Source organism: Eublepharis macularius, chromosome 1 (assembly GCF_028583425.1).
Source record: "Eublepharis macularius isolate TG4126 chromosome 1, MPM_Emac_v1.0, whole genome shotgun sequence".
NCBI classification, from domain to species: Eukaryota; Metazoa; Chordata; class Lepidosauria; order Squamata; family Eublepharidae; genus Eublepharis; species Eublepharis macularius.
Window position 1 is genome coordinate 136249297 of NC_072790.1, and position 15999 is coordinate 136265295.

A 15999-nucleotide genomic window follows, 5' to 3' on the forward strand; every position below is an offset into this window, starting at 1 on the left:
TTTTTCTCCCTAACACCCATTTTGTAAATATCTAAGACTAATAGGAATCTTGAAAGCTCACACACTGTTTTGTGATAATATGGTTAGTCCTAACAGTATTAGATTACTTTTGTTCTCTAAAGTGGCACATTAAAATATATTTAAATCAAAATACTGCAACATACAATATAAGCAATGAGCCAGCATGATGTAGTGGTTAGACTAGGATCTTCGAAACCCAGGCTTGAATCTCCATTCTGCCATGGAAGCTTTCTGGGTAACATTAGGCACATCAGTCTAACCTGTCTCACAAGGTTGCTACGAAGGTAAAATGGAGGACAGAAGAATGATGTACGCTGCAGAATGTACATTTTGTCAGAAAACAGATTTTGTACAAGAAATCCAGGTCAGTTGAGGAGTGATTCTATAAATGGATAGTTAGCACCATCTTTGTTGGGATGGGAAGCCATCCTTCATCAAGCTTACAAATAATTCCATTGCAGTTACTAGCCCACAAACATATTTAACAGCTTATCCACACTTATCTATATTGGTCATTTGTTGCCTAAAGAAAGCCACTAACTTTTGTAAAGTTTCTAGTCATCCATAAGTGATTATTACCACAGACTATCACTGTTTACAAGCTTATGTCATATCTTGATTCTTAGAAATCTCTCATGGGCTCAAGTACCTTTTACAGGTGTTAGATCATTAACTTAATACTTGTGCGGGGATGAAAAAGCTGTACTGGGCAAAGGAAAGAGAACTGGTAATGTATGACGACACTGAAGCAAGGATTTGTTTAAGTGCATAATTGCTTAGTGAGTTTAGTACAAAACAGTAAAGGCAATACTATTTATGATTTTAATTTTTGCTGGTGAACTGCCAATTTTGGATGTTTTAATCTTACACTTTAATCCCTTGACAAATACTTGCACTGTAAATTACCACTTTACATGTTTGTAGTTTGCGCTCTGGGGCTTATATAGTAACTATTAACAATGGAACACCACTTGTTTTGGTGGACTGAAACACTGAGGTATATAGATAGTTTGGTAAGCCGTCATTTTTTTTCATGTGTTTATTCCAAGCCAACTTTGATTTTTCTTCACAATGTTCATAGTAAAACTGTGTGAGACAGTCCCATCTTCAGGAGAAATGTGAACTTGTCCCTGAGAGAGAAAACAGAAAGTGGAAAGACATGTATTTGTGTTAGCTGCTTCCAACTTATGGCGACCCTATGAATTATTGCAGACTGAAGGCCATGGCTTCCTTTACAGCTTCCCATCTCATGCTGGGTCTTCTTTTCCTACTGCCTTCAAAGTTCCTTAGCATTATTGTCTTTGGAAAGACATAGAATGGGTCTATCCAATTTCAAAAACCTCAGAAATGTACAGCGCCTGATTCTGGAGTATGAAGTACGTTTTCTGACGGATGTTGGATGTTCCTGGTCTGCACACATCTGGGGGGCTGCATTCAGAGAAGCCTAGCGCGTGAACAGCCACTCCTCCCAGTGCTTCACTGATGGTCACGCTCCCCGGAACTTTTCGTGTTCGGTGCGGGGATTATGGGAGGGAGGAGCGCTACGAAATCCATAGCCCCCACCCTCTGAGAATCACTCTGGTCATCGGCACCACTTAACCTCCCACCGCCTCCAGCGCTAAATCGCGCTTCTTAACACCAAGGGCTTTCTCTCTAGTCCAGGGCGAGAGACGCTGATGCCACAAGAGCAGCCCTAGTGTAGAAATGACGCACGACGGGGATGAATCATGACTTGCAAGGGAGAGGAATCCCGACAGGCGGGGAATTTCAGTCCTCCTTCTGAACCTCTGCTGCCGCCTCCGTTTCGCCCGCCCCTCCTGTTCTTCCTCCGAGCGCCGCCGTAGCTCCAGCGGCTGCAGGCAGCAGGCACAGCTTTCCGCGCGGCGTGTCTCGGTTCCCTCCCTTCCGGGTGTCGCTCCGCTCCATTCTTTCGCCAGAGGAGCGGCCCAGCGCGCCTGTGACTGGCTTTTGTCCCTAGACGCTCTCCGTACTACCGATGCTCCCGGCTTCGCTCCTCTCGGAGTCTCCTTCCAAGATGGCGGCCGCACGGCTGGCTCTGCGCGGCCGGGTCTCTGCAGCTGGGTAGCCGGTGACACTCGTCGGCCTCCGCTCCTGAACCGCCTGCGTGGCCCCTCTGCCTCGTCGCCGGCCAGGGCTGCAGAAGGGGTCCCGCCGGCGCTATGCCGGCCTCGGTGCACGCATGAGAGACGCCACCGTCGCCGCCTCCGCTGCTGCCAGAGCTATGGAGGAGCCGGAGCGCAGCTCTTCGGCCAGCAGGTTAGATGCCGGCGGGGCTGCCAAGACGTAACATGTTGGCGATGGGGGGGAAGAGAAGGGAGGCCAAATCCTTTCCACCCCTGCTTCCGTTTGCAGCTGCCCCTGTGCTCCTCTTTGCCCATTAGAAGGCTGCGTCCCCTTGACAATGGACTCCTCTGATGCAGCTTCCGCCTGCTCCGTTGCTTCTGCAAGGGTCCTTTTTGTGGATGGTAGTTTGGCTGGAAAAAATGAGGGAAGGTCAGCGGGTGGATGGCAGTTTGATGCTGCGCTTCGTCATTAGTGCTGCTCGCATCGATCTTGCTACCCGTTTTACTCTTTAGTAGTTCCATTGATTTTAGTAGAATTCGGAATAATTGGGCTAGAGCCTCAGTGGTCTTATTCTTGGGCTCAAAAAGCACTCCTTGCAAAAAAGAATGGACAGCTGCTTCTGATTTTTTAATGTAATGTTGCAAAGGAGTATCTGGGAAATAATGTTTGATTTTAAGGAACTGTACTGCTGTACTGTTTTTTCTTGTCCTCAAAATAATCTTTTAACCTCTTCTATAGCACGAGTGAAAAAAAGTTTTCACATATGCATGTTCTTATTCATACACAGGAGTGCCCATTGGAATACAGTGTGTTTTGGATTGTAGCCTAACTTTCTCTCTCAAGAGGTGTGAGACCTCTTGTGGTCTCTGTTGCTGCTTTCAGTGCTTTCTTTCCTAGAGGAGAAAGTTGTGAAGACAATAATTTTCTGATGGTTGTGGCAGATGGCTGCTGCAGTTGTGAGGATAACAGTAGTGAGATTGTGAGGATTGTGAGAAAATATTCTAAGTATGTGATCATTAAAGCATATATTGCATAAATATACTTAGTTACATTTTCATTTTAAAAATGTTAAAAAGGCAGATTTTGGTACGAGGCTAATTGGAAAAGAGAAAGTCATGCATAAGGGAAGAGGTGCCTTTTTCAAATGACTTGTTTTTTTTTAATTGAAAAAGGGCCACATTGATCTCTGCCTGTTGATTCCTATTCTATTATTTACAAATTCAGGGGAGGGGGAACTGAGTTAGTTGCAGCTAAAATAATAGAGTCTTGTGACATCTTAAATGATAAATATATTGTGTCCTAGAGAATTTTTCTATTGCTAGATCAGAGTGGAGCTAGCAGTTGTAGTTTTGTTATTTCCAACAGAGATTTTGTGGGCTGCCTCATAAAATCAAGTAATCTCAGTGATTATCTTTCTTCTGCTGCTGTACTTATAAGTGGCAGCAGCAGAATTAAAAGTATTAATGTTAAGACCCAAAACTACTTACTGAATGTGTTCAGACTCAGGTTGTTTCCAAATAACAGGTATGCTGCCACCGAAGGAAAGGGGATTGTATAGCTTAACTCTCATTCAGTATTTTACTAGTTCATAAGTTTGTTTGTAATGGGGTTAACTTCATTCACTACAGAGTTGTTAGAATAAAGTTTGGTACATACATTCAGACAGTTACACATTTCAAGTTTGAATAACAGTTTGACACCCTCAGTTTCATATGGGAGGAGGAAAATACAAAATACAATGCAATGTCATACTTAAAGAATAAAACGTATCAATGAAAGTTGGTGTGCATATTCAGGACAGCATTCCATGATTTTATTAGGAACCCTAACTCAACATTTGTACAGCCTTTCAAAGGATAAGAAAAAAATAGAAAAACAATGCAATGCACTGTCTCCCTTCAAAATCCCAGCATCAGAGTGAAAATTGTGTGTGTTTAGAACACAGTTCTAGCATTCAGTTTTGAAGTCCAAATTGGCCCCATGCTTGCATTCTAGTGGTGGTACCATCAGTGTTGTGAACAACTAGAACATAAATGCTTCCTCTGAAAGTATGGCCCCTCACACTGTGCTTTACTAGTATGTTTTATGTTTCTTCTCCACTCAGTATCAAGGGCTCAAGATTGTGTCCTATGTTCTTATCTTGTGTTATCCTCTGCATAGTTAAGTGAGAGAAATTAACAGTGAAATCCTAAGCAGAGTTACTCCAGTCTAAGCCCATTTATTTCAATGGGCTTAGACTGGAGTAACTCTGCTAAGGATTTCAATGTAGGATGAGAGATGGTGGCTTGCCGAAGACCACGTTGAACTTTTGTGGAAGAAGAAAGAAACGAACTTGTATTTCCAATCTAGTTAGTTCTGCTGAAGCTTAATAGATCTTCAAGTTAGATTTGGTATATGTAGTGGGCTTGATTGCATGAATAGTCTTTTCTTTTTCATATGCAGTCCACATATGCTTGCAGTCTTATGTGATTGTTTCATCTTGCAGCTCTGAATTGATAAGCACATGGACTCTAGTGGGAATTGGTCTTTAGAAACAGAGATGAAAATAATTTCATAGATATAATGCCTTTAAATTTACAGCTGTCAGACTACTGCATAACTCTCAGTGATTCCCAAGCAATTATTTCTGTTGCTTAGATAACATCCTGTTGATTCATTTTACTTCTCACTGTCAGGCATTCAGGAAATGCCTCCTTTTGAACACCAATCAGTAAAAAGTTTGGATCACAAATGAAGAGGCTCCATTCCAGCAGCTGGAAAGGAAAGCTAGATCTGCATTTACAAGATTCTTCTTGTAATGATAGTGAAAGTTCCCTTTGATAAGCACCCAAAAGAAAGTTTTTCTGGAAAGCTGGAATCTGTTGTTTACTGCTTGTGGCAGTAAAGTATCTGGTGCTGAATAGCTTAGCTAGTGTGCTTAGGGAACAGTGCTGTCAGAATATTTGCAGTTTACCTTTTGTGAGTAAAGGGAAAGTTGTTAATTTGGCTGGAATTAAAATCTCATGCAGAACCTACAGACAACTAGCTTTGCTCAAGCATCTGAGGACTAGAAAGAGGTCTTGGGGTGCAGGAAAGAAGACTTGAGGGAAAGAGGCAAGGTAACTGAAGGAAGGGTGCAGAGAAGGCACAAAGGATTGAGAATTAGGAATGAAAGAAGGATAGATGAAAGAGCAGAGGGAATAAGAATTCAGGCAAGAAGTAATTATAAGGACATTTCATAGTGTTTGTGGTTGCAAGAAGCTGCGTGCTATAGAGGGAGAAATGCAGGAGTTCCATGGAGCCTGGCCAAGAGACTGTTTGGCTTCAGGAATGGAACGTGGTAGGCAGTGGCTTGAAAAGCAGAATCTAAGGAAACAATGGGTGGTTGAAAGATGGAAGAGAGGAGCCAAGGAGAAAGCAGGACTGAGCCAAAATGTCACATAACATCTAGGGACTGTTATATACTATTTTCAGGCAGGAAAGAACAAAGCTTCTAAGTCCCATCATGGACTCTTAAGACAAAAGATTCCTTCTGGAGTCTCACACATCGTTGATTTTAAATTATCCTGATTTGCATGTTGTAATGCCACTATTCCATAAAACTCCTAAGCTGTCTATCTGGATATCTCATAATAGGCAAAATAATTAAAACAATGACATTGTTCAGACGTCATGAACTTGACAGGCACAAATCTGATTAACAGTCATGCTCTCATGCTTCCTCACTCCTTTCATGTGCATGGTGTGGATGAAGACTTTCAGGCTTCAGAAGTCTTCTGATTAACTCTGGTTTGTCATGATATCTGAATGCAGGTGTTTGGTATTGGTGTCTTCCAAACAAACCAGCTTCTAAACTACTATTTAGATGTTAAATATTTGTATAATAGCAGGTTTAAATGAACAACTGTGTCTAAAAAGACTGTGTTTGGAACATGCAGTATAGCTTGTTATGAACACAGAAAGCTTACATTTTATAGTATTAAGTTTTTAATGCTACTCTAGTGGTGCTGGATTTACTTAGCATGTTCATTTATATAGGTTTTCATTTTTCTACGTTTCTTATTTTTTACACAGTACAGCAGTTTTGATTCCAGCCTTAGCTTTAGCAGCTGTGGAGTAATCAAGTGCTTCTGTACCATGTAGCTCAGTCCTAAGCATGTGCACTCAGAAAGATGTCCCGTTTTGCTCAGTGGGATTTACTTCCAAATGTGTGTACTAGGAATGGAACCTTACAGTGCAATCCCATGTGTAGTTATTCAAATTCAAATCCATTATACAGTCAAAGTCCACCATAGATGTGTAGTTATTCTAGTATAAATCCACTGATCTAAATGGGCTTAGACTGGAGTAACTCAGCACTGTTAGTAAGGCGCGAGTGATGAAGAGCAGTTTAGTTCTTTCAGTTCTTTCATCTTGTTTCTGAAAATCTCTGTAATACAGACACACATGCACACTCTTTGTTGTGCCACTACTAGTGGGATGTAGCTGCTCTTGAGAGTATGTATAAAATGAGAATGAATATAAGCTATATTGAAACAGACTAAGAGTCAATCTAGTCTAGCATCCTGTTCCCAATATTAACCCACTAGATGCTTTTTGGAAGCCATAAACAGGCTTTATGACAACCTTCTTTGCTCCAGCTTCTAGTGCTGCCTCTGAACATAGAGCTTCTATTTAACTGTCATTGCTACTAGCAATCAATAAACCTCTGCTCAGCAATTTTATCTCATCTCTTTTAATCCCTTTGAGCCAGGGCCGCCTCGTATGGGATGAGCCTGCTTGTGGGAAGGGCAGGATATAAATAAATAGTAAAAACTTCTAACTAGTTTTGCATTGTGTCAGGAAGTGTTTCACTCTTTCTGTCCTGAATTTATTGTCAGTCAGTTTCCTTGTGTGACTCCAAAATTTGGCATTCAGTATTGGTATGGATTTTCTGGGAAAATTGAATTGTAAAATTTTCTAGAAATTGTCTCTCTTCAAATAAATAATTTAAATAATGTTATCAAATGAGGTATATCCACCATGTACAAGCCTGAACCCTGTACAAACACTGGGTTTGTCCATGCTTCATGTCCCATGTTTAGCTCCTCTAACATGACTCATTTGTAGCACAACAGCCTTGACAACTATAGATAAACAGCCTATATATAAATAAGTAGGGTGGGAAATTTTCTATGGAAAAATATAGCATTGGAAAATTTTCTACCTTACATGACTGGTATTCAGTGTACCTGGGGAATGCAAAGTCTCTTCCCCAGTACTTACACTGCAGAGCTCACTCATGTGATTGAACAGGAACCTGAGGTAGTGCTGGGTGGTGCAACAGATCAAGGTGTCACTGCTAGACAGAACATGGTATCAGTTTAATAGATGCTCATAGTTGCTTTGCAAGTTGTGGGAAATTCAATGTAGCATTCAGATGCTATACTAAAACATTTGGATAATAAGTATAAATTTGTTTAAAAATGCAACCACTTTCCTGCAACTCTGATACTCTTCCTTTTTTAAATCTGATAGTAAATGTGACTTAAGTGGGAAAGGCACAAATAGTACTAGCATACTTAAGGGCAGGTCTGTACTTCCTATCTACTGTAGTATTAGATTATATCATTTGTAGTGTCTTAGTCTGCATATTTCCTATGATATAGATGTGTGATTAGCATTTAGTAAAGCCATGACCTTTGCATGAAATGAATGAACATGCTTAAGGGAACAATCCCAAGCAGGTCAATTAAGAAGCAAGCCCCATTTGATTCTGGGCTTTACTCCGAGAATTTTTTTGGGTTTCTGGGCGGAAGGATTATCTTTATAAAAGTTATAAAGTTTGTAAAATAACGAACTTTTATTAGTACAATAAACTGCTTAACATATGCTGTAACATGAATGTTTCCTCTCCTTACTTCCAGAGAATTACTGTACAGTGAGTATAACACTATTGTTTCATTGTCAGTAATCTTAGCCTGATCAAGTACCACGGTAGGGTACTGCAGTGTATAGAGCTGCTGCTTCTCATATAACCTACCTCATATGGCTGTTGTGTAGTAAAATGGGATTTCTCAAGGAAGTGAAACATACATACATGATAAATAAAATGAACGCACAGGAGACAGACAAAATATATTATGTAAGAACATACAATAATTAAAAGAATAATGTTGTATATGAAGACAGTAGTCCTCCTGATTATTACATATGAGGTTCCAGTCCCAATGACTTTAATACTACTAAGCATTTGTCCTGGCTTTACATTTTTATGTATTTTTTCAGTTGTTTAAAATACTTCCTTGTCATATCTAATAACAGGGAAAAGGAGGTCTTAAACCATTGGTGATCTTCTTCTGCTTTTTTTGAATTGGAAAGCAGGATGTCAGCCTAACTTGCATCTGGCTGCTTATAACCTTCTTTCCTTTATAACATGCTCCCTCTGATGAATGGCCAACTACGAATAGAATGGATTATGCCATATCTGCACCACTTATACTAGGTGAAATTCCTAGTGGCTGAAGTTCCCTATTCTGTTTGCTATAGAACAGTGGTAAATCAGACTCTCATCTATTGAAAAAATGTTCTGGGAATTAAACTTGTGTAATTAAATGGATTTAACATGCTTCTCATGTTGATTTATTCCCATTGATATTTCCATATGGAACATTAATCTGAACTAAAATGAATAGCATAGGTTTCTTATTTTCTATGGATCCAATCTGTTTTTATGTGTTGCAGCCTGTTGTGTGTTGTGTGTATGAATGAGTGTCTGACTCAGTGTTAATCAAAAAGACATGGAGTGTGATACGAGTTTGGCATTCATAGCAAAAAGGATTAGTTTGCATTGCGTAGCTGCCTCGTTTTTTTCATGTATGTTAATTAAGGCTTTCAGTGTTGAGGTTGATTGTGTTATATAATCAGGCATATTGATCCTTGTGGAACACAGATCGTGCTGTGGCAACAAAATAGCTTCTCTGTGTTAAGGAAAAATGATTAGGTGAAGAGCAGAAGAATTTTACATGAGAAAATGTGTGATAGATAGTAATTGATGGCTTGTCAATATTTGCCCTAGTGAATTTCATAGAGTTGCATTATTTATTTGCTTTGGATGTAATATATTCTGAAATAAAATAGTTAGCAGAATGAGTAAGTATCAAGTACAGTGCAAATAAAATGTAAGGATCAATATATTCTTCATGCTATCTTCCTAGAGGAAAAGTTTGGAGATGGAATAATAAGTCATTATATAAGAAATCCATAGTACAGTCCTATGCAGTCTAAGCCCATTAATTGATTGATTACCAGTGTGTTTCCTGTCTTTTCTGTCAGTGGACAATCCTCACTGTAGTCCAACAACTCCATGATGTTCTGTAGCCCTGGGAATAAACATTCCCAGAGTTAGAAAGGATGGCTTGGTGAGGGGAAAGTGGTGAAGATCTGTAATCCAACCCATTGATGTTTGTTTGTTTGGTTTTTACTTCATTTAAATCCTGCCTTTATCCTCAGTGGGGACCCCAAAGTACTAAGAAGGAGCAGCCAATTTCTACAGTTCATTTAAATAAGCCACTGAGATTTCATCTCGTGTTTTTAATATGAACTAATTTAATGTATTGTTTTTTGCAGTTTTTCCTTTCACTTCACATTTGTTTTCAGCTTACCTTGGTACAGATTCTTGAGTCATTAGCTAAAGAAAGGGGTGCACTGTAAGTAAAACAGTATGATCACATAATTCCATAAGAAAATAAGAATCTGGATTTAAACGGATAATGGATACCTTGAAGATCTGACATTATGAATACTTCACGTGTATGCTCAGTGTTGTTAATAGTTTCATAAGCATCCAGAAAATGTATGAATGGTGACAAAAGATAGTAATTCTGTGAAACAATTCTCATGCCTTGTGCAACAAAGTAGAAGTTCACAATTAGTAGGAAATACACAACTATACAGTGTACTGATACAAAGACAAAACTGCCCTGTCAGCTTTTAAGCAGTGTCATCAAGAGGCCTAGAGGGGTGAGAAACATCTGATAGTGAAAGGGCTTTGAGGAATACAACTACAAGTTCTGCTTCTCTTCCTGCTGTTGTATCTGGTGATCTGATTATGGATCTAGTTGAGCTGTATCTGGCATATTAGTAAGCTAATTGTTGCTCATGTAGTTTGAAGCTGAAAGGAAGCAGAAAGAACATACATTCCTTATCAAAAGCCTTTTGTTTAATATGAAACATCAACTATATTATCAATATATTTAATTCTCACTGTGGCTAAATCTGTGGAGATTGGAGCCATGAATGGACCAGACACATCTTTCTACAAGCCTGAGAAAAGCTCCAGGTTTGCAGGAAAAAAACAAATAAAAATACAGTGGGAAGTTAAAAACTCAAAATAATAGAAGCAATGCCTGCAGCTTTAAGAAACAGATGCCATTGGTTGCCTTTGCTAGGCAACTACAACAATATTGCCAGCCTTCAAACCTTGGTTTCTGCCAGTAAAAGGCAGGGTGAGGGGGCAAGGCCTTTTCCAAGACTGTTTTAGCTTTAAGGGAGGCTAGGCCTGTCATCAAGGCTAGGCCTGTCAGCAAGTTACTTGTTACTATATGAGTTGTTTAACTCACCCAGGCCTGACTAATTGAAGGTTGGGGGGCAGATAAAAGGTAGGTTGTGGGTGGGAAGGAACCAGGGTAAAGAAAGGTTATGGGGGGCTGCCAGGAGGAGAGAAAGAGGAAATAGTGTGGGTTCCTTTTGTGGGTTCCTCACTGCACAACTGGGACAGGTTCAGCTGGAATTGTGCATCTTAACTGGAGTTTTCCTGAGGAGAGGCCGCTAGTAGGAGGGCAGGAGGGAAAGCTGAAAACAGGAGGGCAGATAAAGGTTGGCTGGCTGGAAGGAAAAGAGAGCAAGAGGCAGGAAAAGGAGAGATGCTATGGTGACTTTCAGGGAAGGGAAAGAGGAAATAGTGGGGCAGGGAGAATGAGATGCCTCCTGCAAGTCCCTGTGGGTCCCCCACTTGTGTTTATGAACCTAGATGTTCTAAAACATCTGTATATAAACGGTGGGTTTTCTGAACCTTCTGGTAGTTGAAACAGATCCTTGGTGTATAATGTAATGTTAGAAACTGAGAAATTATTGCTTCAAAGGGCAAATGGGTCAAATATCAAACCTAATAAAAGGCAGAATTGGAAATTTACATTCCCATCCTAAGGCCTGGTTTGAAACAGCTTGGGATAACAATTAACTGCTGTATTGGCATATCTCTGAGTTATGTCAGTGCCAAGCCCTGCATGCTATACTGGCAAATACTTAGGTGGTATCAGGACATGCCATGGGCTGAGCGGGACTTGATCTGATTTCCAAGCCTCGAATATGCCCCAATGCCAGCATAATGTTACACCCCTGGAATGGCACATGGAGAACTGTGCAGTGGAAAACACAAAATGTTCTCTACCCACCCCAAGTGCTAGTGCAGCTCAGGATGCTGACTAAGCATACAGCCAATCACAATCCTCCCTTGTAGCAGTCATATGTCTCCATGTTAGCCATTCACCGCCCCCCCCCCACAGCTCTGTATATGTAACAGACAGAACATCCATAGCTCAGGTGCTAGGGCATGCAGCATGGGTCTTTCTCTCTGTGGCTTATACCACACTTTAAAGCACAGAGTTATGCAATTTATTGGTGGGAGTCAATGGGCACTTAGCACAAACAGTCAAGGGAGCAAATAAGTGTTATTGTTGCATTTGTCTGACACTGCTCTGCTTAGAACCCTTACAGGTATTTAATATCAGACATCAAAGAGGAAGACACCCTACTCTCCAAATAGGCTAACATGGTAACCTATAACTCCTAGCCACCACACAAGGGAGGGGACTCCTAGCCCCACCTGGAACTCTTGCTGTCTCCCTTGGCCCCCTGTATGTACCCTTAACAATTCTGACTACCGCATAATTTGCTAGTGTTAAGATGTACACAGTATGCATGAAAGAGGCTGTCAAATATGACACACTGGTACCTTGTTATCATCACAATAGCATGCTGGTGTCCCTTCTTGGTGGGGAACACAGGAAGCACAGCTGCAGTCTTGGGTGAGCACCAGCTTGGTGGCCAACATGATGGACAACTGTGGCAGCCAGTTAGCATGGGGCAGAATTTCAGCTGTGCTTGGGAATCCATCTGGGCTGCCTCACAACTCTCCACATGTGTTACTCTTGTGACTTTCCAGTATGGCATATTTCTCTCTGTACTCTGTGGCTGATGTTTACTACAGAGGGTGCCTGATGCCTTGTACTGCGTATCATTGCTGTGACCTGGTGAGTGGGTGAAGTGAGTGAGTGGGTGAAGAACTGTTCCCCCATGCAAATTATACATGGATGCGGAGAAAGTGGATAAGGAGAACTTCCTTTTCTCTACCATAATATTAGAACTAGAGGGCACCCAATGAAGTTGATAGACTGGAGATGTAGTACTTCTTTACTCATTTAAATGGTAGGTTAACTGCTAGAGGACATAGCAATAGTCATGAACATAGATGTCTTTAAAAGGGGGTTAGGCAGATTCATGGAGGAGAGATCCATTAATGGCGACTAACCGTAGTTGCTAAAGGAAACCTCCGCATTCAGCGGCAGCAAACCTCTGAATACCAGTGCTTGGAAGCAACATCAGGGGAAGGCCTTGGTTTCTATGCCCCATTTGTTGGCCACTCTGTGAAACTGGATGCTGGACTAGCTGGACCACTGGTCTGAGCTAGCAAGGCTCATGGCTTTTATTTTAAAAAGTACTTCAATTATATACGCCACCTTTCACCCCAATGTGGTCCCATAGTGGCTTACATCATTCTCCTCTCCGTCCCCCCACAACAAACCCTGTGAGATAGGTTAGGCACAAATTGCAACAAGGAGACCACTGCCTCCATCCAATTAATAGACTATATCTAACAGTACCCCCAGTCTGCAAACTTGCACCTTAGGGGGTACTGTAATCCACAAACAGGATGAATTGGACTGATTAGTCAGCAGTGTGTCTGTAGTCTTATAAGGAGCGTAAGAATGCTTTGACTGTATTGGCCAGGTTTCCTCCCATGTCTTTCCCTCAAAAGAAAGGAACTCAGCTGCAGGCAGTGATTTGAACCTCATCTGCTATGATCTCTATTGTACACTAACTCCAAGGCTCCTGTTACTTGTGTCACTGGCATCCTTGACATAGTAAAGGATCCATCCTACCACTTTCTTGTTCTTGAGTTCTAGCACTGTGTGTGTCTGGCTGGCGGTGTGATGTCCGAGTGTCCATGATTGCATCTATGGGCATTGGTTGGCTGCGTTGATGGGCTGCCAGTTGTGGGGATGGTGGCAGTATGCTGTTGCCTCATTGGTGGATGTCATTAGGAGGTCACTGGGAACTCCAGTGTGAATGCTATGCTGTTGGATCCTTGTGGAGGGTGTTTCTGTCACACACCCCTTTGGGCAACAGACATTGGATTCTGAATAGCCATTCAGGCACTGCTGTGTACCACAGTACCACCAATATCAGGGTCTTAGAATGGGGCTGTCAGGCTTTAAGCCCTTCAGAACTTATATTGGAGTAAAGGGACTGCCTCTGATAAGACTTTAATATTCAAAAAGATTATGAATAATTTCCTGTCCCCCTCCCCATGTATATTTTAGGTTTTTTTCCTTAAGACAAATAAACCAGGAGATTTCATTGACTGTTTGCTAAGTTCCACTTTCAGATATCACTCTTCTTTTAGGTTACACAGATTTTAACAATGCCTTGGTTTTTATTTTAATTTTTAATTTTAAACTGAAACAGGTGAAAATGAACAAAGCATTAAGTCCCAAGTACAACAGACGTATTTAACAAGCTGTCAACAGAGAATAGATAAACTTTTCCTACCAGCTTTGCCAGTAGTGTCAGTTTCTGTTGTCTCATAATATTAAATATAATAATATCATTTGTATGTTGTTTCAATTAAAGTTCTGAACTGCTTTGAAAATCTTCTGTGAAAAAAAATAATGTTATCATATTTATTTCTAATTGTACCAGTTAGAGGGAACTCAGAGTTCTGATTATTTTGTTGTTGTCATGAGGACACGAAGAACTGCCAAAAATGCAAAAGGGCTTTATTTTTCTAGTGATATCAAAGGCATAGAAGTTTCGAACAGTGCAAACCCAAATATAGTTGCACCCTTCTAAGTCCATTGAAGTCAGTGCATAGATCTGTTCTGCAATTTACTTAGAGCTGTACTGTAAGTAGTCGTTGTCTCCATTTTGTTTACAGCTAGCATTAGGGGAAAATTGTATGTTATTCCAATTTTTCTTACCTTTAGCTACACAACGTACTTAAAAAAATTGATTTCTCTTCTCTTGCCATGTCTCTTTCTAATAACTGTTGGACTCATCTATGACTGTTCATTTTGCAACTCCTAGTTTTGAAAGAAAAATTAGGATAGCTGTTAAATAAATATAATGCAATCAAATAACTAATTACATTAGATTCGGATTTTTTAAAAGCAGTCTGGGATCTGGATTACTGCATAGGTTCATAAAAGGAGATTGTATAGCCCAGTGGATTTTTGTTTTTTGAACAACCAACAGACATGCCTTAGCAAAATTGCTTTTGATGTTCCTTGTAGCTTGCTGTGGGTGGGCAGGGGTTAATAGAGTTCTTCCGTAACAGAAAAAGTAACATTAGGGTTTAATAGAGATCATTAAAGATAGAACTGTCTGCAGGTAGGAAAATCTACAGAGACAGAAGCTGTTTGTTTTGTGTAAACACTTTTTTCTTAAACAGAAAAAAATCTGAACGTAATCAATATAATCTTTTTACCCCACACTGAAACCAACCTTTTCTTCTGCTGTAGTAAATATTAGTAGAGGTTCTGCTAAGTTACTGCCACATTTTTAATGGGAGAATTGTTACTGTCAGAGCTTAACCTGCGCCTATCTTTGTTCACAAGTGGTTAGCTAAAAGATTGATTGCACAACTTGGGGATAAGTGAATAAGGCTTGCAATATAGGTCATGCTTTTGTGCCATTGTAGATGATGTCGGTGACAGAAGTAGTGTGAACATAGGAAGAAGGTTGCTGAAATCAATTGTGCTGAAGCTGGCATGGTAGCTTGTTTTCAAAGGTGTGTACTGTGAGATGTTATGGCTCAGGAAAAATATCCCTAATGCATGTGAATTATGTTTAAAATGGAGGTATGAATAGAGTGCTCATTCAGGCATATCAAACTCAAAGTGAAAGAAAGAGATATGCTGTCAGATATGCGGGAATTGTTGTCTCGTTCACACAACTGTACTGCTGTTTTGTCATGGTAGAGTCAAGGGTGTATATCAGTAGGGGGTAAATCTTACAATGTTAGTCTTTAGCATAGTATCTGTTGATTCCCTGTGTTTTGTATACATATTGTACATTGTGCTAATAACCACACTTGCATTTGTTGGATGTAATTTCCCATTCTGGTAATAATTAATAGCTCCTTAGGAGTTTATACATTTATTTTTCAGGGCAGTCTGTTTCTAGGGTGTAAATACACTTGACTCTTCTACATTTTTATTGTTTCTAAGATGACTTTATCATGACAGAGGGGACAATCATTTCTTCCTTCCTCATTAGCCTGACAGATGGTGATATTAAAAGTCAGTACAATTTTTTCCTTAGACATAAAACAAGCACTTGCTCTTTTATCTGTTTCCTTAGTTTAGAGTGTGTAATACATTTAAAATGTCAACAGTAGTACTCTGCAAAGATTAGGAATTATATATTGGAGGGATTTAGAATAACCTCTTAAGATTTTTACAAAGGAAGAGACTTTTTGTGCTAAATTAATCACATCTTAATGCTAACAAATTGTAAATGCTTGTCCAAACACTCACCAAACATTTGCTTTTGGGCGTAGCTTGGCCTAGAATTTCCTTTTTAATCAAAGAAATA

General features: G+C 40.2%; 1 protein-coding gene across 4 annotated transcripts in view; it reads left to right on the plus strand.

Annotated features, from left to right (window-relative positions):
- Positions 1–1916: 1916 nt before the first annotated feature.
- The window catches only part of MAP3K4 (mitogen-activated protein kinase kinase kinase 4), an 80193-nt gene continuing 66110 nt past the window's right edge, over positions 1917–15999 (plus strand). For all 4 annotated transcript variants that reach the window (XM_054982231.1, XM_054982250.1, XM_054982242.1 and 1 more), the window contains exon 1: positions 1917–2298. In XM_054982231.1, the coding sequence (XP_054838206.1) occupies positions 2222–2298 (77 nt within the window). In that variant the 5' untranslated portion in view covers positions 1917–2221. The remainder of the gene's footprint in view (positions 2299–15999) is intronic.